The sequence below is a fragment of the Heterodontus francisci genome, chromosome 32, assembly GCF_036365525.1.
Source record: "Heterodontus francisci isolate sHetFra1 chromosome 32, sHetFra1.hap1, whole genome shotgun sequence".
Lineage (NCBI taxonomy): Eukaryota > Metazoa > Chordata > Chondrichthyes > Heterodontiformes > Heterodontidae > Heterodontus > Heterodontus francisci.
Genome location: NC_090402.1, coordinates 13,758,644 through 13,785,550, shown reverse-complemented (window position 1 = coordinate 13,785,550; position 26,907 = coordinate 13,758,644). Strand labels below are relative to the sequence as shown.

The 26,907-nt window shown below is 45.3% G+C and overlaps 1 protein-coding gene across 1 annotated transcript in view; it reads left to right on the top strand.

Annotated features, from left to right (window-relative positions):
* LOC137347460 (hemicentin-1-like) overlaps nucleotides 1–26,907 on the top strand; it is a 331,927-nt gene that overhangs the window by 183,976 nt on the left and 121,044 nt on the right. The window contains exons 46-52 of the mRNA XM_068011904.1: nucleotides 3,470–3,637; nucleotides 5,918–6,031; nucleotides 13,182–13,268; nucleotides 15,802–15,993; nucleotides 19,184–19,357; nucleotides 22,007–22,120; nucleotides 23,241–23,386. Coding sequence (XP_067868005.1) covers nucleotides 3,470–3,637; nucleotides 5,918–6,031; nucleotides 13,182–13,268; nucleotides 15,802–15,993; nucleotides 19,184–19,357; nucleotides 22,007–22,120; nucleotides 23,241–23,386 — 995 coding nt within the window. The remainder of the gene's footprint in view (nucleotides 1–3,469; nucleotides 3,638–5,917; nucleotides 6,032–13,181; nucleotides 13,269–15,801; nucleotides 15,994–19,183; nucleotides 19,358–22,006; nucleotides 22,121–23,240; nucleotides 23,387–26,907) is intronic.

Here is a 26,907-nt window from a genome sequence, read left to right as displayed (position 1 = left end):
ACTCTATAATAGGCTGCAGTGTTACCGAGCTAGGGAAAGGAAAAATTAGCCAGAGGCCCCATTCCTGATTACCATTCAGTGACCTTGCTGAAATGTGTGTTTGTGCATGCCTGTGTCAGTGTGTGTGTTTCTGTGTCTTTGTTGGTGTGTACGTGTGTGGGTGCATGTGTGTGTGTGTGGGTATGCATGTGTGTTTGTGTGCACGTGTGTTGGTATAAGCATGAGAGTGTATGTTGTTATCGAACTTTCAAACCTGATTGTGGAGACAACACTGAGACCAGGAAGCTTAGGTAGAAACTGTTTATTGTTTGCCACAGAACTTACTTCTGCACTCCTAACACACAGCCAGTGCTGGCTGGCTCTTCTTTAAATATACACATTTGAATACAATTAACACCTGTTCACCCTATTATCTTGAACTACCAAGCATTTACCATCTATTAACAGAACTTCAGACCCTAACATATATGTTGGGTGAGGACAGGATCAATAAGTTACTGCCCTTAAATGACAATATTCAGGAATCAAACCACAATTTTCTATCAACCTAATTTTTAAAATCAATGTTGAACTATTTATTGAGCTCTGTTACATAAGGTAACACTCTGGAAAGTCTCACTAACACTCATGAACCGTTACTACATGAATGTTCAAGGGACATTCCACATAGACAAGCTTTTCATCAAAAATTGTATAGTCTAACAAGGCAAAACTCATGTACCTAAAACAAACTAGAAACTAAAAAATACTCTAGGGATTCTGCATTGAAACAAATTATATTTTCTAACATAGAAGTTGTGTATGGGATCTAGTGTCCATGCTAGGGGAATGGACCTCCCATTGTTATGTAAAGTCTTTTGATCTGACTGTCCATCCCTGGGGAAGTTCAGTTGCTCAAGAGTTGAAGTTACTGTATCGTGAAGCCAGCTGGATTGTCTGATTCCAAGTCTGTTTAAATAAAGACATTCTCCCCACCCCTCTCCTACACAAGCTGAACCTGACGTTCAAGCAATTCATTCCTTCTTTAACTGTCGCAATTGAAGTAATGGGTTTGGTGGATTTTTTTTTTCATTGAGTAAGCACCTTCAATAAACCCAGACCCAGAGTGGTGAGTCGCTGCTAGACACAGACGTCTACAGTACCAATTCCAGTTGCCATTACTGAGATGGGAGGGCCGAAGGATGGATACTAAATGAGCAGTGAGCCCTGCATGCCGACTCCTACTTTCTCCCAATTTCCTAAAAGGTGAAGCCAGCAATTACTGCCAGCGATGATCTTGAACAAGCATTTAATACATGAGTCTTCTTCTCCCATTATGTTTTTTTAAAAAAAGCAGTGAGCTGTTTATTTTAATTGGAGGGTTGGTCAGTAAAGTCACCGTGAGGAGAAGTCTAATCTGAACATGCTCTGTGATTGTCTGGGAACATTGCTGTCAGTCATTGCCAAACTATGGTAACCTATTTTTATGCATGTTGGATGAACACAAGTCTTGAGTGTTTGGGTTCAAAATCAGGACATTCGAGTGCTAACTGACTGAGCTACTTATTAAAATGATGGCCTATTTAATCATTCTTGGAGTGTTCCCTCTTGTCACGTTTACCAACCCATTTGTGCTTTGGGGGTCAAAGATCATCTTTTTCTCTTCTGGCCCTTTTATTTGGTCTAGTTTTAATTTTGTTTGCAAGCATATTAATCAGTCAAAACACTGGAGGCTTTACATTGTGTGGGCATTTCCTCCACTCTGGGAGCAGCTATTCTTCATGTGTGTGTCTGATCAGTGAGGAACAGCAGGCTATTCAAATAGGCATCACAGTCCAGCCCAATCCTTTCCCCAGCTGATAGCCATGCACACGCACTTTTCCAGCAGACTGGAGCAGGGGATAACAATCAGCCGCACAAAAGCCAACTGCAGCACTTTGGCTGTGAGCAACAAACTCAGGAGACATGGGAGCAAATTATTTTTAGAGCTGGTTCGTTCAACCTTCCATCCAGTGAATATTGTAGCTCGGGTTACGGGATGTCACTTTCACTACCTGCATCCTGTGGTTTAATGTGTCTTTTCAATGGAGGCTGAGCATTAACCTGCACAGTCACTTGATGAAGATGTAAAATCATTGTCTCCTTAAAACCAGATGTGAATCTGGTTGGAATAAACATCCGACTAAACTCTGTCTCGTTCCTGCTGCAGCTTCTGAATTGCCATTGACAGAGTTGGTGATTGATTTTAATTTGTGTGAATGACAGCATTTTTTTTATTTTGGAGATACAGCACTGAAACAGGCCCTTCGGCCCACCGAGTCTGTGCCGATTTATACTAATCCTACATTAATCCCAGTACCCTCTCACACCCCCACAATTCCCCTACCTACAGTAGGAGCAATTTACAATGGCCAATTTACCTATCAACCTGCAAGTCTTTGGTTGCGGGAGGAAACCGGAGCACCCGGCGGAAACCCACGCAGACACAGGGAGAACTCGCAAACTCCACACAGGCAGTACCCAGAACCGAACCCGGGTCCCTGGAGCTGTGAGGCAACGGTGCTCACCACTGTGCCACTGTGCCGCCCAAATGGCATAGTAGCATGATGGCACAATATTAAGGAATTCACTCTGGGGCGGGATTTTCCGCTTTGGATGGGGATCCCGATGTCAGGGCCAAACGTGGGTTCCCACCCTGCACCGTGTCGGGAGCAGTTATCTGACATGGATGTTCCTCAAATTGGACAATTAGGGGCTAGAGGGCAGGCTTGCCATCCAATTAAGGAGGGCACGTGGGCCCTCGAAGCCAGACAGCCAATAGGAGGCCCTCCAGCATGGGAGGAGCTGCGTGTAGGTAAGGGGGAAAGAGTGTGCCTCCATCTTGAGGTGCCCACCCAACAACTTAAAAAAATTTTAAATGAAAAATGGCCACAGCTGCTGCACCACCATTGTGTCCAGGTCATTGTGTCCAGGTCATTGTGTCCAGGTAGGTGGGGGGGGGGGGGTGGGTCAGGTGGCCTCAAAGGCATCCTCAAACCATTCTATGATTCTGTTCATTGATGGAAGGACCATAGTGTAGTCATTTACGATGTCAGTCTCAAGTGACTAATTCATTAAAAATCCAATCCTTGTGGACATCCCATATTATTCCTCCCTTACTGAGACAGACCCTTACATGATCCCAGATTTTCAGGGAAATTGGGATTTTAATTTCAGAATGTCATAATCCAGAGTCCTGAGTTTCAAAAGTGTTTGTCTTCCGGAACTGTCAGTCTGGAACAGTAAGGAAGTTGCAAATACAAGAGTTCTTAGAACAAAGAGAATGAAAAGGTGAGGTTTGTATATATTTGGTATTTAGATCCTAATGCAAGGTTTACACAGTTAGTTGAATCAAGAAAGGCGGCAGTGAGTGCCTTTGCTTTTTGCTGTCTGGTGTTTCTCCGTCAGTGACTGACAGCTGAACTCTGTGTGTGTATGTGTTTGTGGTCAGTCCCTCCAGCAATCACTGGGGAGAAGGGGGCTCCAGAAAATATCAGTACCCTCCTGAGCAACTCTATCACTCTGATATGTGAGGCCTCCGGGGTCCCTCCACCTGTCTTTACCTGGTTTAGAAATGGATCACCCATCGTCCCCAGCAGTGAGATACAAGTGCTGTCAGGTAAGGGGAGAATTAACCTTTTTTAAAAGTGTTTTTTACAGGGGCCATGCCGCTACAGTACGGCAAATTCTAATTGAACTTCCTGTTCACATAAATACCTGAGCCCCAGGAGGGGTGATGGTACAATGTGTTAGTGCTGACACCAAACAGCACCATTGTGCATGTGAATCACTGGTTTACACGTGCAAAATGCACTAGGTGAGCTTCTAAGATTATGTTTTGAGAGTGAGCCCTGAATGGCAATAATTGTTCTTACACATTGTCTGACATCATAAATTTTGATTATGGCAAATACACATACAACACACACCACATACATGCACACACACCACATACATACATACACACACACACACACACACACACACACACACACACACACCACATACATACACACACACACACACCACATACATACACACACACACCACATACATACACACACACACACACACACCACATACACACACACACACACACACACACACACACCACATACATACACACACACACACCACATACATACACACACACACACACACACACACACACCACATACATACACCACACACACACACACACACACACACCCACACCACATACATACACACACACACACCACATACATACACACACACACACACACCACATACATACACACACACACACACACACCACACACATACACACACACGTGCATGCATACACAGGCACAATATGCATACACAAATGCAAGCACACATACATGCGTAAACATATGCATACACACACACACAAGTAGACACAGAGTTCTTGCCACTTATGAAAAATTAGGAGAAGGAGACCTCTTGCCACTTGACTTTCATGGGCTAATGATGTATTGGATCAATTTACTGGTGAGCGTGTGGCTAACACCTGCTGGTACCAACCTTGGGAATAAATCTGCTTCTCTCACATTTGTGAACCCTTTCATTTCACACATTTTTCCTATTGCTGGACTTGTAGGGAGAAATAAATCATTCTTTTGATGTCTGACAGCGTTAGTCACAATTATAAGTGGCCAGAATTGGAAAAGTAAGGGGTTATTGCATATTGATTAAGGCTACAGCCTGGTTCTGACATTGCATTGTAATTAACTGTAAGCAGGCTTATACACTGGTGAATGTGGAATTGTGCGACCCTTTTGTTAGACAGTTCTCTCGCCTCTTCCCCCACTGGGGCTGCTAGCTACCCACAGCCCTGGGCGCTCCGATCGGCTCGCCCGCCCACCTTCCTTATTTGGATGGGGGTCCTGGAAGCACCTGTTAATTAGCTGCCCCTGAGAAGATTGAACAGGTGGGAAGGATTTGGATACCATCAGATCAAGGCTCACATGTGGTCCCGACATTGGGATCCCGCCACCTATTGGAAAATTCAGCCCATGGTGTCAGCACTCATGCACTTCCCTGCAGGACCCATGTGCTTACTTATCAGGGCCGGAACTCTGACTGATGTATTTCCTCACCCACCCACTGCCCCAGTTAACAGCACAGAGCTGGGTCTGAACCTGGCCTCTGGTGTCTCAGTGAGACTTTGGCTCTGTTTCTGCACCACAAGGGCACCTTCGGAACTATGTTACTTTTGCTAGTTGGTTTACCTGTTCATGAACCTCATCTGGGCTCAAAACAGAGTCTTATTTTTTTTGTAAGTGTTGAGACAAGTTCTCTACAACTCAATGATCTGGAGAGGCCGCCTTACTGCTGCACTGGGGCATCTCAGAGCATGTGGGATGGTTTGATGGTACGCGCAGGATGTCAGGTGATCCTGAGCTGCCATTTTGCCCTGAACATGCCCATCAAATGGAATAAAAGCACAATTAGTGCTGAAGTTCAGGAGTGCCACAAAGCAGGGAGACTGGTGCCCATAGCCTGTGGTCTTCCACTGCTGGCAAGCAGAAGCCCAGCACTCCCTGCCTGGGCCCAGGGTGGGGGTAGAATATAGCAGCAACATCTGGGGCCAAACCGCCACTGTTAAATTTCTAGCAGCTAAACTGGCAGAAGCTTCAGGCAGCTCAACTTTCTATCATCAGTTAGTGTGAGGCCCAGGGAGCAGAGGCCTGAAAAACAGAGGGGTGCACATCCTTCAAATGTCCAGTTACAGTTATTCAGGTGTTACTGCAAAAACATTTCATAATACATTTTCCTCTCTGACATCTTCTGTTTTAAGCTTTGACAGTCCTTCATGACTGTACAAAACATTGTTATCTACGCAATTAATTTACTGCTTTAATTCTTTCCCATTTTCTGATTACCCCTCCACAAGGTGGACGGAGCCTCAAACTGACCCGTGTCCACATGGGAGACGCCGGCCATTACATTTGCGTGGCCAGCAACTCTGCGGGGGAAGCTGTGAAGGATTTTCACCTGAATGTGCTAAGTAAGGACAGAACTTTACAGAGTTTTATTCAAAACCCCATCTCTGTAGGCCAGAGGTCTCTCTGTTGTCTGTAGATTCTGACACTAGGAAACTTTCTGTGTACGCGAAGATTGTGTTTTACACTAACTGCTCTAGGTCATATAAATAGACCACATAAATAAAATCCTGGACAATAGACTTTATTTTTCCTTTCTGATAGTTTCTCCTTTTCTGAAGGTGCTGAAATATGGTTCCATTGACACAAGTCATCCTTTGATACCCATATTTGGGTGCTGTATGGCCGGCACAGACACAATGCTGTATAACTCTATGACTCTAAAGTGGCTATTCTTCATATGTAAGCTCAGACAGTGAATCTCAGTGTGCTCTTCAACCAAGAAGGGCATCACAATTGAGACCGATTCCTTTAATCCCCTAATGTCCATGCAGGCCAACCTTCTATCAAGAGACACTGGCGAACATATTTTGGTGTTTGTCCCTTCTCTTACTCTCCCTCCAGCAATGCCACCTCTCACTCTACTCTTATCTCTTGCCCAAATGGGTCTCTCTTTTTCCCTCCTCAAAAGCATTTCTCTCTCTCACCACTGCCCCTCCCACTTTTACAGAGTCAGTATCTCCTTCCCCCTTCCAAAAAAAGGGTCCTACCCTCTTGCATTCTGCAGAAGACTTTCTGCATTTCTCCCTTCATCCCCTTGTCTTTTAGCAAGGTTTTGATCTCTTTTCCCTGAAAGGCTCATTCTCCCATCTAAAGTCTATCTCTACCCCTATCAAAAAGGGTTCATTGTTTCCCACCACTCAGAATCCCCCCCCCCCCTCTCTCTCTCTCTCTCAACAGTGTCAGTTGTAAGAGTTAAACAATGTGTCATGCTAAGAATGAGGTATATTAATTTTGCAATATGGACATTAAATTTCAAATTGTTGCTGGGAAGAAGAGAAGGCCTGTTACAAGGGCTGCCAAACACTTTGCTACAAGGCATTTACATACCAATAGGGACAAGAGAGGTTACTTCCCTTATCCATTTAACCCACAATGGTCTTTGAGCACCAGACATTGAAGGTAGGGAGGTGCATTCCAGGCTCTGCTAAGATGATATAATCCACAGAGCCAAGATTTGGTCAGACCAGTTAGTCACATGACTAACCTGCTTGGCAACCTGGGGTTTTCTGAATGATACAAAAAGTTTGAACTCAGAGTGTCTGTTTGCTCCTGGACTGAAAAGACCTCTCATGTCTGGCTCACCACAGCCTCTCCTGTCTGCTCCCATCTCTTTCTCACGGAACTTCAAAACCCACTGAAGACATATGAACCCCAAGAGAGAAAAGTCTCCTACAGTGAACAAGGTTTAAGAAGAATACTGGGCCCCAGCAAAAACCAAGATCTACCTACAATCAAGGACTCTACAGTGGGCTCGAAGAACCGTAACAAAAATCCTCTTTAGAGATTGCCTCAAACTTTTACACTTTATTTTGTCTCCTCTGTTCTAGCTCGATCTGCTTGTGTGTATCACGTATGCATGCTGGCGTGGGCGTGTCGTGTATCCGGAGGCATTAACTGAATTAGAGTTTAAGTTTAATAAATTTCAACCTTTCTTCTTTAAACCTAAGAAAACTTGTTTTTGCTGGTTTCTTTGCCTTAGAATTGGAAAGCAGTGAACAAGGATTCACCAAGGGGGAGCTAAAAACATGGTGTGTTTAAAATTAAACCCTGTTACATTAAGACCAGGTGAAGGCTAAGGGGGACCCCGAGACACCTTTCTCACCTGGTCACAACAGAAATTTGGGAGCTACCGTCCTGGATTCTACCCACAAACGAGAGAAATTGGAAGTGGGTAGCCAAATTGTTCCCAATCAAAAAAGGACAAGATTTCAATACAGGTTTTCATGTGGTTGTGTGTGCTTGAATACTAACATGTCTGCAACTGAAGCTAGTAGCTCTCCAAGCCAGGGTGAAGTAAATTGGGATAAGTTAAAAGCATTGTCTATGGAGGAGTTGAGAAAAATGGCTGAGCAGTGTGGGATCACTGTACATGGCAAGGCTAGGAAGTCTGAACTCCTAAGACTACTGGCCAACCATTTTTCCCTTGAATCTGAGGAAGCAGAAGCGGTGTTAGAAGTAGACCCCGACAGGGTATTGCGAGCAAAGATACAAATGGAACAAAGGAAACTTAAATTAGAAGTAAAACAAGAAATGCTGGAAATACTCGGCAGGTCTGGCAGCATCTGTGGAGAGAGAAGCACAGTTAACGTTTCAGGTCAGTGACCCTTCATTAGAACAGATCATTTCCAGCATTTCTTGTTTTTATTTCAGATTTCCAGCATCTGTGATATTTTGCTTTTACAAACTTGAATTAGAAGAGAGAGATAGAGAAAAGGAGAGACAGGAAAGAGAGAGAGAGAGAGGCGGGAAAGGGAGAAAGAGAGAGCATTCCAGAAGGAACATGAAGAAAAAGAAAGACAGGAGAAGGAACAAGAGAGAGAGGAGAGAAGGAGAGAGAACATTCCGGAAGGAATGCGAAGAGAGAGAGCTGAAGTGGCTTGAGTTAACTAGGGGGCGACAGAGTAACCCCAGTGAAAGCATGGCCAATATGGGGGAGCATAATTCAAGGCTGGGTACAAAATTGTTAAAACTAGGTCAACTAATTCCAAACTTCAATGAGGAAGATGTAGAAACATTTTTGGTGTCCTTTGAGAAACTGGCAAAGCAGCTAAAATGGCCAACTGAGACTTGGCCTCTTTTATTACAAAGCAAGCTAATGGAAAAGCCCATGAGGTTTATTCCCTATTGCCAGATGAGAGTTCATCAAATTATGAACTGACAAAAAATGCTATCCTCGGGGCATATGAATTGGTACCCGAAGCATCTCGCCACAAGTTTAAAACCCTCAAGAAGCAAGCTAATCAAACTGATATGGCGTTTGAAAGAAGTAAGCAGCTGGCTTTTGACCAGTGGCTGAGGGCTCTTAAAGTGCAGCTCAGTTATGAGTTTCTCAGAGGAGTAAATCTGTTAGAGGAATTTAAAAACTCCCTCCCACTCTCCATCAAGACACATGTAGAGGAGTAGCGGGTTCAGGGAGCCCGGCAAGTGACCATTCTAGCTGATGAGTTTGCTTTAATTTATAAGTCGGTTTCCTAGGGGAGAACCTTTCCTAGCCACCCCCACAAATCCGAAAAGGACAAAGGGTGGGAAGGTGATCTCCGCCCAAGCAGTCCTGGGAGAGAAAGGAGACACAGGGGGCCCTCCTCTAGCCAAAAAGGAAGGTGCGCTGAGCAGGAGTGAGACCCGGAGACCTGTGTGCTTCCATTGTAATGAAGCAGGGCATTTAAGAGCTGACTGCTGGAAATTAGAGGGAAAACCTGTAGGGTTAATCAGGGCACATCCGCTCAGTGAAGAAGGAATCCTGGAGGTGAGCACAACAGAACAAGCTGTGGCTTTAACTGAGTAAGAGTGCAACCCAGGAAGTTTACTACTGCAAGTGCAGGAAAAGTTAATAGGATTCCTGAAGGCTATCAGGGTTTTGTGTTTGAAGGGAAAGTAACCCAATACCCCTTGAGTGGGGCAAGCAAGCCCATAGTAATTCTTAGGGACACAGGGGCCACTAGATCCCTTTTACTGGGAAAAGTCCTGACCTTTGCCCCAGAGAGGAGAGTGCAGTGAACAGCAAAATGGTGGTGAACGGTATTGGAGGGCAGTGTATGCCTGTACCAGTACACCGGGTGCACCTGGAGGGCGACCTAGTTTCGGGACTGGTGACTGTAGGGATTGTTCCTAGTTTGCCTGTGGATGGGATTGACCTGCTCCTGGTTAATAATCTGGCAGGGGTGAAGGTGGTAGCTCCCTCACCCTCACCCCCCCCCAGTGGTGAAAGAAAGACTGCAGGAGGTCAGAGAGACAGGGCAGTGGCAGGAGACAGACCCCTGCAGTTTCCCTGAATGTGTAGTGGATCAGGCCATGATCAAACGGCACAGTGGCGCAGTGGTTAGCACTGCAGCCTCACAGCTCCAGGGACCCGGGTTCGATTCCGGGTTCTGCCTGTGTGGAGTTTGCAAGTTCTCCCTGTGTCTGCGTGGGTTTTCTCCGGGTGCTCCGGTTTCCTCCCACAAGCCAAAAGACTTGCAGGTTGATAGGTAAATTGGCCATTATAAATTGTCACTAGTATAGGTAGGTGGTAGGGAAATATAGGGACAGGTGGGGATGTTTGGTAGGAATATGGGATTAGTGTAGGATTAGTATAAATGGGTGGTTGATGTTCGGCACAGACTCGGTGGGCCGAAGGGCCTGTTTCAGTGCTGTATCTCTAATCTAATCTAATCAAACCAGCTCCCCCAGAGGAGACTGAATTAGCACTGCAGGCAGATGACCAGGTCTGTCTGTCGGAGACCTCCTTTGGTAAGTTAGGAGATGCAGGGAATGAATTAAATGGATTTTCCCCAGGTGAGGCTCAATGCGCTAACCCAGTATTGCGAGAGTTAGCACAGGCTGCCCAGTCTGAAATTGAAGCAGAGGGAGTTCCTGATTGCTACTATTTAAAGAATGAGGTACTGATGAGGAAGTGGAGACCTAACAGACCTGCGAGCAAGGAGTGGGCGGTGGTTCACCAATTAGTGGTGCCGCAGAGGTACCAGAGAGAAATATTAAGAAGGGCCCACGAGAGTACACTGACTACATACAGGTATATGAAAGACCAAAGCCCGCATAAGACAGCATTTTGACTGGCCAAAACTCCACAAAGATGTGGTGGAGTTCTGCAGGAGTTGCCACATGTGCCAGTTTGAGAGGAAACCCCAGCCTACAGTGAAACCTGAACCCCTCAGTCCTGTATCGGTATCAGGAGGACCTTCCAGCAGAGGGCTAGTTAACTGCAAGGGACCCCCGCTGAGAACAAAAAAAGACAGGCAGGCACAAGGCTGGAAAATTTAGAAAGGGAAGGGGAAAAAGTGACAAAGAGGACAGGTTAAAAGAAGTCCGGGAGGAATCCTGGATGAAAACCCTTACTGTCCGGTCAGCCAAACCCGAAATTTGAAAAGTTAGACCCCACATCCTCCTATGTAAATGAAGACACTGGAAGCACCCCACCAAAGTTGCTAACACCATTTACAGGAACCTGCAGAAACAAAGAAAGACATCTAGGGGACAGAGAAACCTTGAGGGAGATGCCTCCCCTAGTCGAAATGCCACAGGGGCATGCGGTAGAGTCTGCACAAATACATAAAGGCAGGAGTGTCCCAGAGGACAAAGGGGAGATTAGCAAAGAAACCCCCCCCCCCACTCACTCGCAGCCAGAAAAAAGGGAACCACCCATCCCCCTAAAGTCAAAAGCTTTTGCATGACTCAGCATGACCCGCCCACTACTGACTCTCCTGAAAAAAATTTCCAACTCAGGACTAATTAAACCTAACCATCTCAAAGACCCTAGGCAGCCATGGAAATGGGCAAACGGAAGAGAAACTTCCTGAAAAAAGGAACCACATGTTTATTGGGATGACAAAAAAGGGGCAATTAAAGCAGCAGTGGCACTAAGAAAAGACAAACTGTAATAAGTTTTAGGATTTATGAATGAATGGCAATGAATGAGAGAAATGCATGTTTTTTTTTCTGTATCTTATATTTTCTCTCGACCCTTTCAATGAAATGCGCCTTTTCTCAAATTGCATTTCTGCCAAGAATGAGGCATATTAATTTCGCCACATGGACTTTACATTTCAAATTGTTGCTGGGAAGAAGAGAAGGCCTGTTACAAAGGCCTGTTACAAGAGCTGCCAGACATTTACATACCAATAGGGACAAGAGAGGTTACTTCCCTTATCCATTTAACCCACAATGGACTTTGAGCACCAGACATTGAAGGCAGGGAAGTGCATTCCAGGCCCTGCTAAGATGATATAATCCACAGAGCCAAGACTTGGTCAGACCAGTTAGTCACATGACTAACCTGCTTGGCAACCTGGGGTTTTCTGAATGGTACAAAAAGTTTGAACTCAGAGTGTCTGTTTGCTCCTGGACTGAAAAGACCTCTCCTGTCTGGCTCGCCACAGCCTCTCCTGACTGCTCCCATCTCTTTCTCATGGAACTCCAAATCCACTGAGGACACATAAACCCCAAGAGAGAAAAGTCTCCTACAGCGAACAGGGTTTAAGAAGAATACTGGGCCCCAACAAAAACCAAGATCTACCTACAATCAAGGACTCTACAGTGAGCTCGAAGATCTGTAACAAAAATCCTTTTCAGAGATTGCCTCAAACTTTTACACTTTATTGTTTCCTCTGCTCTATTTCTGCATGTGTGTATCGCGTATGCATGCTAGCATGGGCGTGTCATGTATCCGTAGGCGTTAACCGAATTAGAGTTTAAGTTTAATAAATTTCAACCTTTCATCTTTAAACCTAAGAAAACCAGTTTGTGATGGTTTCTTTGTCTTATAATTGGAAAGCAGTGAACAAGGATTCACCAAGGGGGAGCTAAAAACATGGTGTGTTTAAAATTAAACCCTGCTACAGTAAGACCAGGTGAAGGCTGAGAGGGACCCCTAGACCCCTTTCTCACCTGGTCATAACAAATGGGACAAAAGGATATGGAGCCAAGACAGGTGGCTGGAGTTAAGATACAGATCAGCCATGATCTCAGTGAATGGCAGAACAGGCTTAAGGGGCTGAATGGCCGACTCCTGTTCCTAAGCATTCAAGCTTCTATTATTCTGCAGACACCACCTCAGCTGAACAGGCTGTTCAACTGATAATGGTGGCTCCATGAGGTAGAAAGCTTGGTTACAGTAATGACCATGTTAGTACAACAATAGCTCAAAGTAGGTGAACTAAAGTGAGGTATTTAGTGCGTTTAATGGTGTAAATGGTCCAAACTCTTCAGGGAGGAGAAATGGAACAGTAGCCGAACCCATAAAATGGTACAGCACAGAAAGAGGCCAATTGGCCCATCAAGTCCGTGCCAGCTCTTTAGAAGAGATTACCAAACACATAGCCGTAAAGCTCTGTAAGAGGTTTTCCGAGGCGAGCAGCAAGGCAGCAAAGCAGAGGAGTGTCGGTTGGACCATTTCAAAGAGTAAGGCTGATAACCATGTTGTCAGTTGGGGAGGATCAGTGCCACAGTAAAGTCCATCACCGCTCACTAAAATACCCACACTCCATGTTTGTGCAGGTCCTCCCAGCTTTTTAAATGAACACCGGGTGGAAAAGGTGCAGATCCAGCAAGATGAGAACCTCAACCTGACTTGTTTGACCACGGGTAAGTGTGTCCCGAAGACTTTCTTTCAATTAGCCTAAAGATTTTATTTGTCAGCATGTGTGCGTTTGTGTTTTTCCTGCTATTCTCTTTTCCTCTTCTAAAGCCAAGATCTCACTCTGGAATGGGGTACCTCAAGATCACGGTATCTTACTCAACTTACTGAATGAGCACTGATTGTTGTCTCACTATTCAATTAGCAGGAGGCATCATAACCCTGGTCCTGTCCTGAAGTCCGCACATGCACTGGACAGGGGGTTGGGGGATGGTGAAGGGCTGGGGGTAAGGGAGGTCACTGGATTGCCATCAGGAGCAGAAACCGTGATTAATTATTATTAATCCATTAATCCATAGTTATTAATTTCTGTGATGCAGAAACCAGTTTCCCTGCTGCCACCTCTGTGGAAGTTTGGTTCTTTCATTTTTTAATTAATTTTTATTTTGTACCCTCTGTGTGTAACTGCACTCTGTGGAGAGTAGCAAGAGTGTGTTGGGCGATACCTGTAAATGGGGAACGTATTCCAACTGAATAACAGTGTTAAAGAGAGAGAAAACAGAAAAGGCTGGAAATACTCAGCAGGTTGGGCAGCATCTGTGGAGAGAGTTAATGGGTAAAACTTTCGATCACCTGAGGAGGCAGGACTGAAGGCGGCCGGGCTCATAATTGCCCGCTACCAGCCAGCGTGCCAGTCTGCTGCCATGGTCCCGCTTCCGGGCCATTTTTGTTCAGGCAGGATTGGGTTGGGTGACGGCCGCCCACACGCAAGAGGCAGGTAGCCCATGATGCTCATTAAAGGGTCTATTAAGGCCACAAAGCAGATGCCAATTGGAATTTTCCAGTCGGCATGCGGACCCAACCCCCTCCCCCATTGAGACTGAAACACAGCCCAAAAGATGGAGGTGGCCTCCCGGCGGCAGTCTTGTGGGTAGGGGAAGAGAGGGCAGCGCTCTATCCTGCTAGTTAACCACACCCACCCTCCCCGCACACACCCCCCCTCTCCGCCCCAGTACCCACCATAGCCATGGGGCCACAGCTGCAACCCATTGGCTGTCCCATCAAGGGGTTTCACCTCCATGATGATAGCCTGCCTGTTGTGGCCTTTTTTGAATTTAAAAATATATAAAAGCTCTTCAGAAGGCGCCTGAATCTTGAGGCATCCTCTCTCTCCTATCTATATTGGCAGTGCCCAGTTCTGTCAGCGTAGCTGCTGATCATTCAGTGTTGGAAGGCCTCCTGTTGGCCCTCCACCCTTAATTGGACAGCGAGCGTATACCCTGAACACTAATTGACCAGCTCGTCAAAAATCACGTCGGTCGTCAAGCGCCAATGTGATACGGGGTTGGGATGTGGAAATGCACCCGCCGTTGGGGTGCTGACCCCAAAACAAAAATTCAGCCCAACGTATCGGGTCGATGTCCATTTGTTAGTGTTAAAGAGAAAGTTTAGTGAGGCTGACCCATGCTGTCTCCCTTAAATCTCAGCTGTTTCTGAGGGTGACGTGTTGCTCTAGTGCATTGGTGCTGGACGAGGTGACAGGGACAGGATACGCACAACACAACATCCATGTTGAGGTTCTGATCTCGGCTGTACTGAGAGGGAGAAAGCAACGAATGGCAGCAGACGCATTTTGTGGAGAACCATTCACAGTGTGCTATTGCAGCTTGCGTTACTGTAGCAGAGGCTTGAGTGACCACCTCCTCCTCGTGTCTTGGCTGCAAAATGTCGTCTGAGGGGAAGATACTAAAGCGAAAAAGTTTTAAAACATTCCAAGGAAACCAATTAGAATTACATTTTACGAAAACCATTTACATTTATCTGTAATATACTCCTTTCATTCTCAAGTGACTTTGAGGAAGTTTCTGAACCAGCTCATAATCAGAGGAACTGATTAGTATTCACAGATGCAGACACATAGTGTGTTATGCACAGTATCACACAACACGGCAGTGTTCAGACTAAAACATCCTGATGCTATGTCAAATTTTCAGCCTATTGGTCTAATTAACATATTTATTGCGGGCTCTTTCTGGAAACTTTGTGATGATTGATGCATACAGCATGTAGCAAACATCAATTTTGTTGAAGTAATTATAATGATGAAGGACTCCTACATTCCTCTCTTCACATTACCTCAGGTTGCAACATGGAGAACAAGTGTCACACTGTTAATGGGACTAAAAATCCCTGTTTCTATCGGTGACACTATTTTCAGTAATGTATACAAAGTTCATTATTCTTGGCAATGTAAACAAGGTGTGTCTTTCTCTATAATACGTACAGCTGTGCTATTGTCTATATGTACCAGGTGTACCATTCCAACCGCACTATGTCTTTATGACAAGCCCCAGCCTATATATTATACTGTATGTAACATATTCTAGACAGTGTGATCTCCTCCATATGTTTTCAATGAGCTCCAAGATGTGGGGACTCATTCTGCAAACACATTCCAGTTGCTAATGAGAGAAAAGTAGCTTTCACCAACAGATATGCTGCCGCCATAATAAATCAGTGCCCATTTTTCTTTCATTTTAGGCCATCCAAAACCACAGATCACTTGGTTGAGAGATGGCCAGGAACTGACTGGAAGCACAGATTTACGGGTTTCATCAGATGGATCCATTCTGGAAATCCTGGAGGCGAGTTTGTCCCACACAGGACGGTACACATGCGTGGCGACTAACTCTATAGGTGACAAATCCATAAACTACCATCTCAGCGTTCTAGGTGAGTGAGGCAGGATGTTGAACATGAGCATCTCTGGCTAAATACTGTGACAGACAGCATGGGGACACACTGAGTTATGATGCCACTCAGTGGGACGTGCATTTGCACCTGTGACCACCACCCCTCCCCTGCAACCCGCGACTCCACCAATTCCTTTGTGATCCCGTTTCCAGCTATATTGTGGTGGGTTACTGCCAAGTAGTAAAGGTGGGGGGAGGCGGTGTCAGAAGGCAAGACATCTTGTTAACCCCACATGGGGCCGTTTCAGACTGGCGCTGCCAGCAACCCTTTGTGATCACGGAATGGTGCAAACCAGGGGAGGTGCAGTTGGGGAAAGAGAGACAAAAAAAATGAAAGGTCTTCCTACTTCAAATGATTAAAAATGAATCAATCTGTGTGGAACAATAAGACTGGGTGGGTGATTATTAGGCTTGAGCCTTTTTACAGGGCGATTAAAATTGCTTTGGGTCTGTGTTTTCCTTCTACCCCATAAGAACCACCCTGTTCAATCCTTCCTCTTTCTTATTTTCCCAGTTAAGAACAGCAGTTCACCATATGGGGAATGTTAGGCACATGGGCATTTCCCATCACCCCATGGGCAGGATTTTATCTTGCCCTTGGAGATGGGAAAGGAGGAGGGGGCACACAAAATGGCATGGGGTGGCTTCGGGCGACATGCCAGATGTTGTCTTGCCCCCATTCCATTTTGTCCAGAGATGTGGGAGGGTGGGAGTGGGATGGCCAAGGACAACCTCCCACCCCCAAGGTTAATTGAGGCCCTTGAGTGGCCAATTGATGGCCATTCAAGGGTAGCTTCCCACCTCCGCTCTGAAGTCGGGAGGGGTCAGCTGCTGCATGGAGACACTGGCAGGTAAGACCTCCTAGTGGGCTCAGTGGGTTCCCTCCTCTGGGGACAATCCATGGACTCTGGAGGGTGCTAAAAGAATTCATTATAGTTGCCCCCCCCCCCCCTGTTCCAGCAGCGATGGTCACCTCCGCGGCAACCCCCCCAACCTTGCCAATCCGCCCCTGCCCCCATTCACCTCACTGGGGCATGCCTGACTGGCCCCGTCAACCCTTATCCCACTTACCTGCCTCCTAGGATCTCTGACATCTTGCCCACTGCAGGATATCCTGCAATACCGGAAGTGACCACTGCTCCCGATGGCGCTGCTAGTACTGTAGAGCTGCTGGCTTTCTGATTGGCCGGGAGCTTGATTATGATTAGAGATACAGCACTGAAACAGGCCCTTCGGCCCACCGAGTCTGTGCCGAACATCAACCACCCATTTATACTAATCCTACACTAATCCCATATTCCTACCAAAAATCCCCACCTGTCCCTATATTTCCCTACCACCTACCTATACTAGTGACAATTTATAATGGCCAATTTACCTATCAACCTGCAAGTCTTTTTGGCTTGTGGGAGGAAACCGGAGCACCCGGAGAAAACCCACGCAGACACAGGGAGAACTTACAAACTCCACACAGGCAGTACCCGGAATCGAACCCGGGTCCCTGGAGCTGTGAGGCTACGGTGCTAACCACTGCGCCACTGTGCCGCCCTCTTGTCTCTTAAAGGGACGGCAGGCAGTTAATTAGCTGCCCATCGTGGAATTCCACCAGGGGTCCGTCAGAGGGACGAGGCGAGGTCTCTCCCAGCCTTCTGGCCCACCACCAGGTCATCCATCGCTGGAATAGAATCTGGCCCCATGGAACCATCAGGCAACGCATTCTATTTAGAATTTCTAATGCTTAAAGAAGTTGTTGAAGGGGATTTCGACAATGGGAAATGGGATACTTCAGCCCAGCTTCAGTGTCGAACACTCCCAAGTCATGGACTTCATCCAGAGTAAAATTCCTTGACCCCAACCTCAGCTGAGCACCAGTGTGACACTATAATTTCCATCACTCTCTCTGCCTGAATGACTGCCAGTGTAGTGCTGAATTATACAGTTTGTGATGTGGCTGCTGTCCACTAGAAACTGGATTCAGAAAGTCTAGCTAAGCCTATAACAATGCTTACTACTGATTGCCAAAGCCAAGTGGTAAAGGTAGAGCTACTTTAATAAAAAGCATCTGGTTTGTTCCCTCATGAGCAGCTTGATAAAAATCTTTCAATTAGATTGCATATGTTTGAACTGTCATGAGCAAAGTAAAATATGTTATTTGGTGTAAATTTCCAAAATAAAATCCTCTAGAACTGCTTTTTTAAAATTTCAGTTTAGTTTTCACATCCATTTTTTTCCTCTCTCTCTCTCTCCCTCTCGCTGTCTAGGTTCCTTCACCCTCGTGCTACATGATCACAGGGGATGGGGGATGAGAGAAGGTGGGCACATGACAAACTTGTGCCATTGTCACTCAGACACATGAGCAGCCCGTGGCAGTGAATCTAGAGCCACAGTTTCCACTTTCCTCTCTCAACAGAGAGGATCCATGTAACATTGCACCAAATCTCAGTTCAATTGGTGTAGGTGCTGTAATCGGGTGAACTATATCTCTGGCAGTGCATTAGTACCTGATGATGCTGCTGCCACTACCTCCTCGTAACATAAATTAATTTTGAAATTTAAAGGAATATTTCAGTGAAGCTTGGCACAAAACTATATCGAGCACCTTCTCCCCTATCTACCCATTTCAGATCCTTTTTTACTTTGACAAGTGACCGCCTACAAGCTGAGGTGATTGCTAAATTCCTACCGTTCCAGTTCATCTCTGTGCTCCCAATCTCCTTCCCATTTCAACCTCTGTTCTTGTCCCCATTTCTCACTGTGTTCTCGTTCCTCCACCATTCCCATTCCTTAGCCATTCCTGCTCATCCCACTGCTCCTGTTTCTCCCACTGTTTCTGCTCCTCCCCCTTCCCTTTCCTCCCACCCAATCTCCATTCCTCCTGCTGTTCGCATTCCTCCCCCCATTTCTGTTCCTCCCACTGTGCCTACTCCTTTGCGTATCAGCAAAAATGAATGGACTGCCTTGTCACTGGAGGATAAATGGTGATGGCTATTGTGCATCATAGAGTCATGCAGTCATTACGGCACAGGAGGACACCATTCGGCTCCTGATTGGATTGCTGTGTCAGTTTGTGGCTAGAATGTTCTCTCCTGTCACAGGCTGCATGGCAGTGTTGAGTGCGTGAAAGAGCTCTGTGCTGACCCTCATGCCCTTGTGTGCTATCATTTTGCCAGTTACGCCCAGAATTCCCACTGTTGGTGAAGATGGTGCCCCGGAGGATGTTGTAGTTATTGTGAATAATCCCACCTCATTGGTGTGTGAGGCTGTGGCCTATCCGAGCCCAACCATCACCTGGCTCAAGGACGGGATACCCTTCAAGGCTTCCAGGAATATCCATTTGTTGCCAGGTATTGGCCTGCCAAGGTGGCTAATTTTATGTGGTCCGAGCTCTTGTTCTTTGACCTTTCTCTGTATTTGTAGAGTCATTGATGTAATGGAGCCAATGTTATGAAATGGAGGCTCACAGATCAGGTATTTGTAGATACATTCACCACGATTGTCCATCCTGAGACAGGATTGTAGGGAGAGAGTCTGCGATTTCCTGACTAGCCACAAGCATGTTCATCAAAATAGCCCTAATAATTCACACCAGTGAAAGACAAAACTAAATCTACATTAGTCCAGCCAAACCTGTAGGTGTCAGCTGCGGCTCAGTTGGTTGAGTTCTTGAGGCTGTGTGTTCAAGTCTCACTTCAGAGATTTGGGTATATAATCTAGGCTGACACTCCAGTGCCATACTGAGGGAGTGCTGCACTGTAAGAGGTGCTGTCTCACGAGATGTAAAATTGAAGCCCTGTCTCCCTTCTTAGGTGGATATAAAATATCCCATGGCACTATTTTGAAAAGCAGGGTCGTTCTCCTTGGTGTGTTGGCAATACTTAACCCTCAACCAACATTACTAAATAGATTAGTTGATCAGTATCTCACTGCTCTTCGTGGGACCTTAATTGACTGCTGCATTTTCTACAGTGCAGTTAATGACTACATTTAAAAGAAAAGGTATTTAATTTGCTGTAAAGCACTTTGGGATTGTCAAAGGCTCTATATGAATGCAGTTTATTTTTTTTTCTTTACCTGTTCCAAGTTTAATGCTCATTCAGTGTGGAATTCCAATTGACCAAATCCGTTGGTATTCGAGTTGTAAAGAATTCCAATGGATCCAACCCTGTCCATTCAACACCACCGCAACAAATAGTTAACTTTATCTAAAACAACAGAAAATGTTGGAAATACAAAGCAGGCTGGCCATCAACTGTAAAGAGAAACAAAGCAGGTAATAAAGTTACGGGTGTGTACGCTTCATCAGAACTGAAAAGGAGAGATACATTTTAATATGGTTGGTAAAAGGGCTGTGTGTAGTCATACCTAGAGCCAGGAAAGCACCAGGATGTATTGAGTGACCTTCTTCTCTGACCAGACTATTCCTTACACCACTGAAGTCCCCTGAGTACTAGCCCCAATGAGCATCCTTTCCCACACAACCCCTCCCCACTAGATCCAAGCCCCTTGGCCGGTTATACTAAGAACATAATAACTGGGAGCAGGAGTAGGCCATTTGGCCCCTTGAGCCTGCTCTGCCATTCCGTAGGATCATGGCTGTTCTTTGACCTCAATTCCACTTTCCCAACCAGTCCCCATATCCCTTAGACTCCAAACTTTTATCTATCAGCCTTGAATCTACGCAACGACTGGCTGTTTTCCTTAGAACAGAGGAGGCTGAGGGGTGACTTAATTGAGCTGTACAAAAGTATGAGGGGCTTATATAGAGTAGACAGGAAGGACCTGTTTCCCCCAGCGGAGAGGTTAATTACCAGGGGGCACAGATTTAAGGTATTGGTAGAAGGATTAGAGGGAACATGAGGAAAAACTTTTTCACGCAGAGGGTGGTGGGTGCCTGGAATTCACTGCCTCAACTGGTGGTGGAGGCAGAAACCCTCAACTCTTTTAAAAGGTACCTGAACCTGCACCTGAAGTGCTGTAACCTGCAAGGCTACAGACCAGGTGCTGGAAAGTGGGATTAAAATAGGCGGCTAGTTTTTACAGCCGGCACAGACACAATGGGCTGAATGGCCTCTTTCTGTGCCATAACTTTTCTATGGTTCTATTCACAGCTGTCTGAGATAGAGAATTCCCAAGATTCACTAAGCTCTGAGTGAGAAATTCCTCATCTCAATCTTAAACGATTGGCCCCTTATCCTGAGACTCGTTCTAGACTCTCCAGCCAGAGGAAACAGCCTCTCAGTATATACTCAGCCAAGCCCCTTGAGAATCTGAAAGTTTCAATGAGATCACCTTTCATTCTTCTAAACTCCACAGTGTATATGCCCATTCTACTCAATCTCTCATCATAGAACAACCTGAGCCAATATGCAGAATTATATCACCGTCTCTGAATTATGAAGACAAGAATGTTTTTAGTTCACTGGTGAATCTCCCATGGCATTGGTCAGGGTTCCTTGGAGGGGATGGTAACGGAGCTTGCCATCACACTGCAGGTAGGGCCACTGCATCACCTGGGCACAGCGGATATTGCGAAATTGGGCGGTTCGAAATGAAAAGGAACCTGCTGGATTTTGAAGTATTTGCAGTGCTCAGGCAATCCAGTAGTGGGCGCCAGCCCAGGGACTCTACTGTGTTGGAAGAGGCTGAGAGGAGTTACACTGCGCCATCTCTGCATCAAGCAGGGCTATCAGGAGTTTGGGCTATTTTGCTTTTAGAGGACATGTTGTCATCTTGTGGAGAAAAGAAGAACAGTGACTTTTAATGTTCGAGTTATTGTCATATCATTACCCATAAAGAAAGAACTCGCATTTATATAGCAGCTTTCACAACTTCAGAATGAACCAAAGTGCTTTACAGTCAATAAAGTACTTGTGATGTATAGAGAAACAAGGCAGCTAATTAGATTTGAATGGAGTGGAAATGCGGCAGTGTTACTAACTCAGGGATTTCACAGATATACTTTATTTGGCAATACTATACGCTTCTGTTTTCAGGAGGTCGGGGACTACAGATTCTGAACGTACAGGAGGAAGATGCTGGTCGCTACAGCTGTGTTGTGACTAATATAGCTGGGGAAGCTGTGAAGGATTACGAGCTCAAGGTTTTCAGTAAGTGCCTTCCTAGTGATTCAGATATAGTACAAAATGGCACTTAAATATATGAAGCCTCCAAAAGGGAACCAAGGCAATTTGTGGTTTAGCCAATAGTGTAGGGTATGGAAACAAAAGGTGATGAACTATCAGAGGTGGATGTTGAGAGGTTGAGAGGCTTCACTCTGTTCACCCTACTCGTGTTTTTATCTCACACTTTAAAGAAAGCCAAGCCCATGTACAGTTATGTTCTTGTTAATTTTTTCTTGAATTTTAATCTTCATTTTAAAATTAATAATTCACATGCCATTATGGAATGCAGCACCCTCATGACTTCTGCCAAGTCTTTGCTCTTCCCAATCTATAATTCCCTCAGAGATGGGAACGGTTAATTTAGATTTTTCACCTCTCTCTGGAAATGTTTCTTGCTAGTAAGGATCCCCTTTTGTTTCTAATTCCCCCCCCCCCCTCCACCCCATGGTTGTCAAATTACCTGCCCCCAGCCCTCTGCCATTTCTAATATAATACAGCTAGTAGGAAGTGTGAGGGAGCGGCTGGAGAGCTCGGCCTGATTTGTTGCATTCTTCCCAGAGATATAAACCTGGCTGAATCATGGATTACCAGCTTTGATTGGACTTAATCCTGAAAGTTTCATCACATGACCTCCTGCCTCCAGATGCCCCGCCCACACTCTCCCATCATTGTTCGCCTGACAGATCCATTCTCCTGGTGCACCACCTACCCCTGCCAATCAGAAATTGAATAGATTAAACTATTGAATGATTCTTCACTGTCAGTCAACAGCCTTTATTCCCATGGCCGATATTTTCATAACTAACAAACAAAGGTGTTCAAAGAACATTTTGCTCCTAATATGTTTCTCCCGAGTTGCTGACAGCAGGTTGACGGAGGTTAGTCTTTAATTCCTGGTGATTTCCAGGACAATCCCAGAGAGATCGCTGCCCTACTCACACATTCCATATAGTGAGAACTCAGTGAGCCACGAGCAGACAGTACCGGTCAGGCAAGCAAAAAAGCAAAATCGTATTTTGGTACAATACCTGCCATGATCAACAAGGTAGATAACGTTTTAAAAATTTAGAATTTAATTAAAAATTTTAAAATTCTTTCGCATCAGTTCCTCCGCTGATTGTAAAGGATGATCAAACAGCAGGAGGTTTTCGTGCAACGCAGGTGAAGACCAAGGTGAACACCACCCTGACACTGACGTGTGAATCCTGGGCGACCCCAGCTCCTGCTCTTCGCTGGTATAAGGATGCGCAGGTAACAGTAATGAATGGCCAGAAATGGACGAACTGCGGCAATCTTATCCATTTTGGATTCACATTTCTCTCTTGCTGGTTTTCATCCCTGACAGGGAGTAACAAAAAGTTACCTGTGAACAACCAGCCTGATTTGATAAAAATCCCGATATTGATCAATGTGAGACTAGCATCAGAATCCTCTCAAGCCTGACTTCAAGAGCTTGAGAGCTCTTTAAGGGTGTTGGGTGCACTGGTCTAGAAAATGCAAGGTATGTGCCACCTGTGCTGTTATCTTTGCTCCCATTGAGCATATCTATGAGGGATGATACAGCAGCCCGGAGTTGTACATTCCCCATAGTTGCTCATGCCCAGGGTTCAATTGAGTTTGAGCAACTGTGAAGAATGCACAATAATCTGCATATCTGTGTGTTTGTGCGTGAAATAGAAATAATTGTCTCATTCTGTGGATACTTTCTATTTATTTTAGTTCTCTGGTAACCTTTGTGCTCATCAGGTGAGGGTGTTAGTTTTGGGGAACAGAATATTTTCCAATTTCAGGCACCCAGTCACAACAATAATCACTTCCACTTCTGTCTGGCATGGGCCAGCCATTTCGGAAAGCTTCCTCCACTCTGATCCAACAATGTACCTTGATCCTCAAATCAAAAGCACAGGTTTGAGATTCGACATCACACCAACCATCCTCGTGGCCTCCCTGAGTGAGATCGCCAATTATTCTCAAAGTGATCTGCTATGTTTCCATGTCCACGGGGCTGAACTTGAGAGACTGTCCGCACTCATTTCACAAATGATCGTTACAGGCAGCGGGGAGAAGAGGCTTTCATCCCAATCAGACTCCTGCACGTTCTGTTCAAATAAAACAAAGACCATTAAAGGCCAGGGAACTGAACATCTGGATTCAATCAAGGATCAAGGCTTCAGAACCCACTGGACATGTGGACCAGTCACTGGTCCCTAGTAAAACCCACTGGCCCAGGAGAAACTAATGCTCTCATTCCAACTTTTACATGCAGTGCTTATTGAAGACAGCTTGTGAAAAGTCAACATGAAGGAAGCTTTCTCCAGGTGGCAGTCCAGCACATGTTAGCATTGACATTCACATGTCTAGTCCCATTGTAACTTGGTACATGTCTTGATCTTAATCTAGGGGCCTGTAGTTCAATTTAGGTTTTTCCTAAAAAGTATAAGACAGCACAAGTACAACTAATCCTAATTCCATAAAGTCAAAATACTGCGCATGCTGGAAATCTGAAATAAAAACAGAAAATGCTAGAAATACTTAACTGGTCAGGCAGCATCGGTGGAGAGAGAATCAGAGACCGGTTCTGATGAAAGGTCATTGACCTGAAACATTAACTCTGTTTCTGCAGATGCTGCCAGACCTGCTGAGTATTTTCAGCATTTTCTGTTTTTAATCCTACTTCCACGAAGATATGGGAGTAGAAAATGGCCATAGAACCGTTCAGAAATTACGACCCTTTTTTAAAAATTCATTCGGGGCGATGTGGGCATCACTGGCTTGGCCAGCATTTGTTGCCCATCCCTAACTGCCCTTGAGAATGTGGTGATGAGCCACCTTGAACCACTGCAGTCCATGTAGTGTAGGTACACCCAGAGTACTGTTAGGAAGGGAGTTCCAGGATTTTGACCCAGCGACACTGAAGGAACAGCGATATATTTCCAAGTTTGAATGGCATGTATCCATGTTGGTGTTTATCCTTCACACAAGCAATATCCTAATTCCATTGTATCCATCCTGTTCTCATATCCCTTCAATTCCCTTTCCTTCAACCACCTGTTTAACCAATGCTTAAATGTTGACATGGACTCTGCTTCAATATCTAACTCCATTGTGCATTCAGTCTCACAGCCCTGTGTTGACAGATTTCCCCTGCTCTCTATTCAAATTTTCTTGACATTTATATTTATATTTATGTCCTCTTGTTCTACCCCCCTCAACCATTGGAAACAACCTGTTTCTATGTACTCTGTCCTGTTTATAATTTTAAACGCCTCACTCAAATTACTCCTTAATCTCCTGTGTTCTAATGAAAACAGTTTATCAAGTCTTTGGTTGTATTTGTATTTCTTCATGGTAGGTGGACTCTTAGTGAATCTTCACAGTATCCGCACTATTGTTTCAACATCCTTCCAGTAGTGTGGGGCCATGGTGCAAGCAGTGGTCCAGTTGTGGTCTTACTATGATTTTACATAGATTCACCATTGCACCTTGGCTTTATATGCTATACCGCTTGCCAGATAAAACAGCATTCAAGTAGCGTTTTTTTATGACCTAATCCATTGGAAGCTTACTTTTAATGTCTTGTGAACCCGAACCCCCAAATCTTGCTACTCTTCCCCCATTCACAGAATATACAGTGATTACATTTGAGAAGTACTTCTTTGGTTGTGAAGCACTTAGGGACATCTTGCGGTTGTGATAGGCACTACATAAATGCCAGCTCATACTTCCTTAAATATTACACTTTTAAATTAAATTGTACCACTTCATGTACTGACACTGAATTCTATTTGTCACTTTTTTCACCCATTTCCACCACCTTATTAATAATCTCCTTGCAGCTATACAAAAACAAAATACTGCAGATGCTGGCAAGCTGAAATGAAAACTCAAAATGCTGGAAGCACTCAACCAGTCAGGCAGCATCCGTGAAGAGAGAAACAGAGTTAATGTTTCAAGTCTGTGACATTTCAAGGTCTGCCTTGAAATCAGATGCTGCCTGATCTGCTGAGAATTTCCAGAATTTTCTGCGTTTATCCCCTTGCATCTTTCCTTGGTCCTCAGAATTAATTACTGTGCCTCCTTTTTTAGTATCTGCAGATATGGACACCACTCCCTCTTGTCTGAAACCAAATCATTCCATGTGGTTCTCATGATCCCGTATCGAAACTTTAACGGCTGCAAAAATGGCGATTTAGTCATTTACACACTGCTCCAGGGGTTCCGCAGATATTACTGGAGTTATCCAGGAGAACTATGTCTATCCCCTGTTCCCTGTAGAAATCCCAGGCACACTTGCTTGTAGGCACTGTAAAAAGATAGGGAGAAGATAAATTCACTGATCCCTGCACCCTATTGGGCAGCTGCATTCAGACAGAACTTGGGTCAGAGGTCATAGACCACCCTGTTATAACCACCGCCCCCCCCCCCCCCTCATTCCGGTTCATTTTGCCTTTCACAGTGTCTCCCCATTGCAAGCACAGAATCAGCAAATTTACCCACAAGATTCAGCCATGCAGGGGAAGGTAACAGAGTACATGTCCACATGTCCAGTGGGGCGGCACAGTGGCGCAGTGGTTAGCACTGCAGCCTCACAGCTCCAGCGACCCGGGTTCAATTCTGGGTACTGCCTGTGTGGAGTTTGCAAGTTCTCCCTGTGTCTGCGTGGGTTTTCTCCGGGTGCTCCGGTTTCCTCCCACAAGCCAAAAGACTTGCAGGTTGGTAGGTAAATTGGCTATTATAAATTGCCCCTAGTATAGGTAGGTGGTAGGGAAATA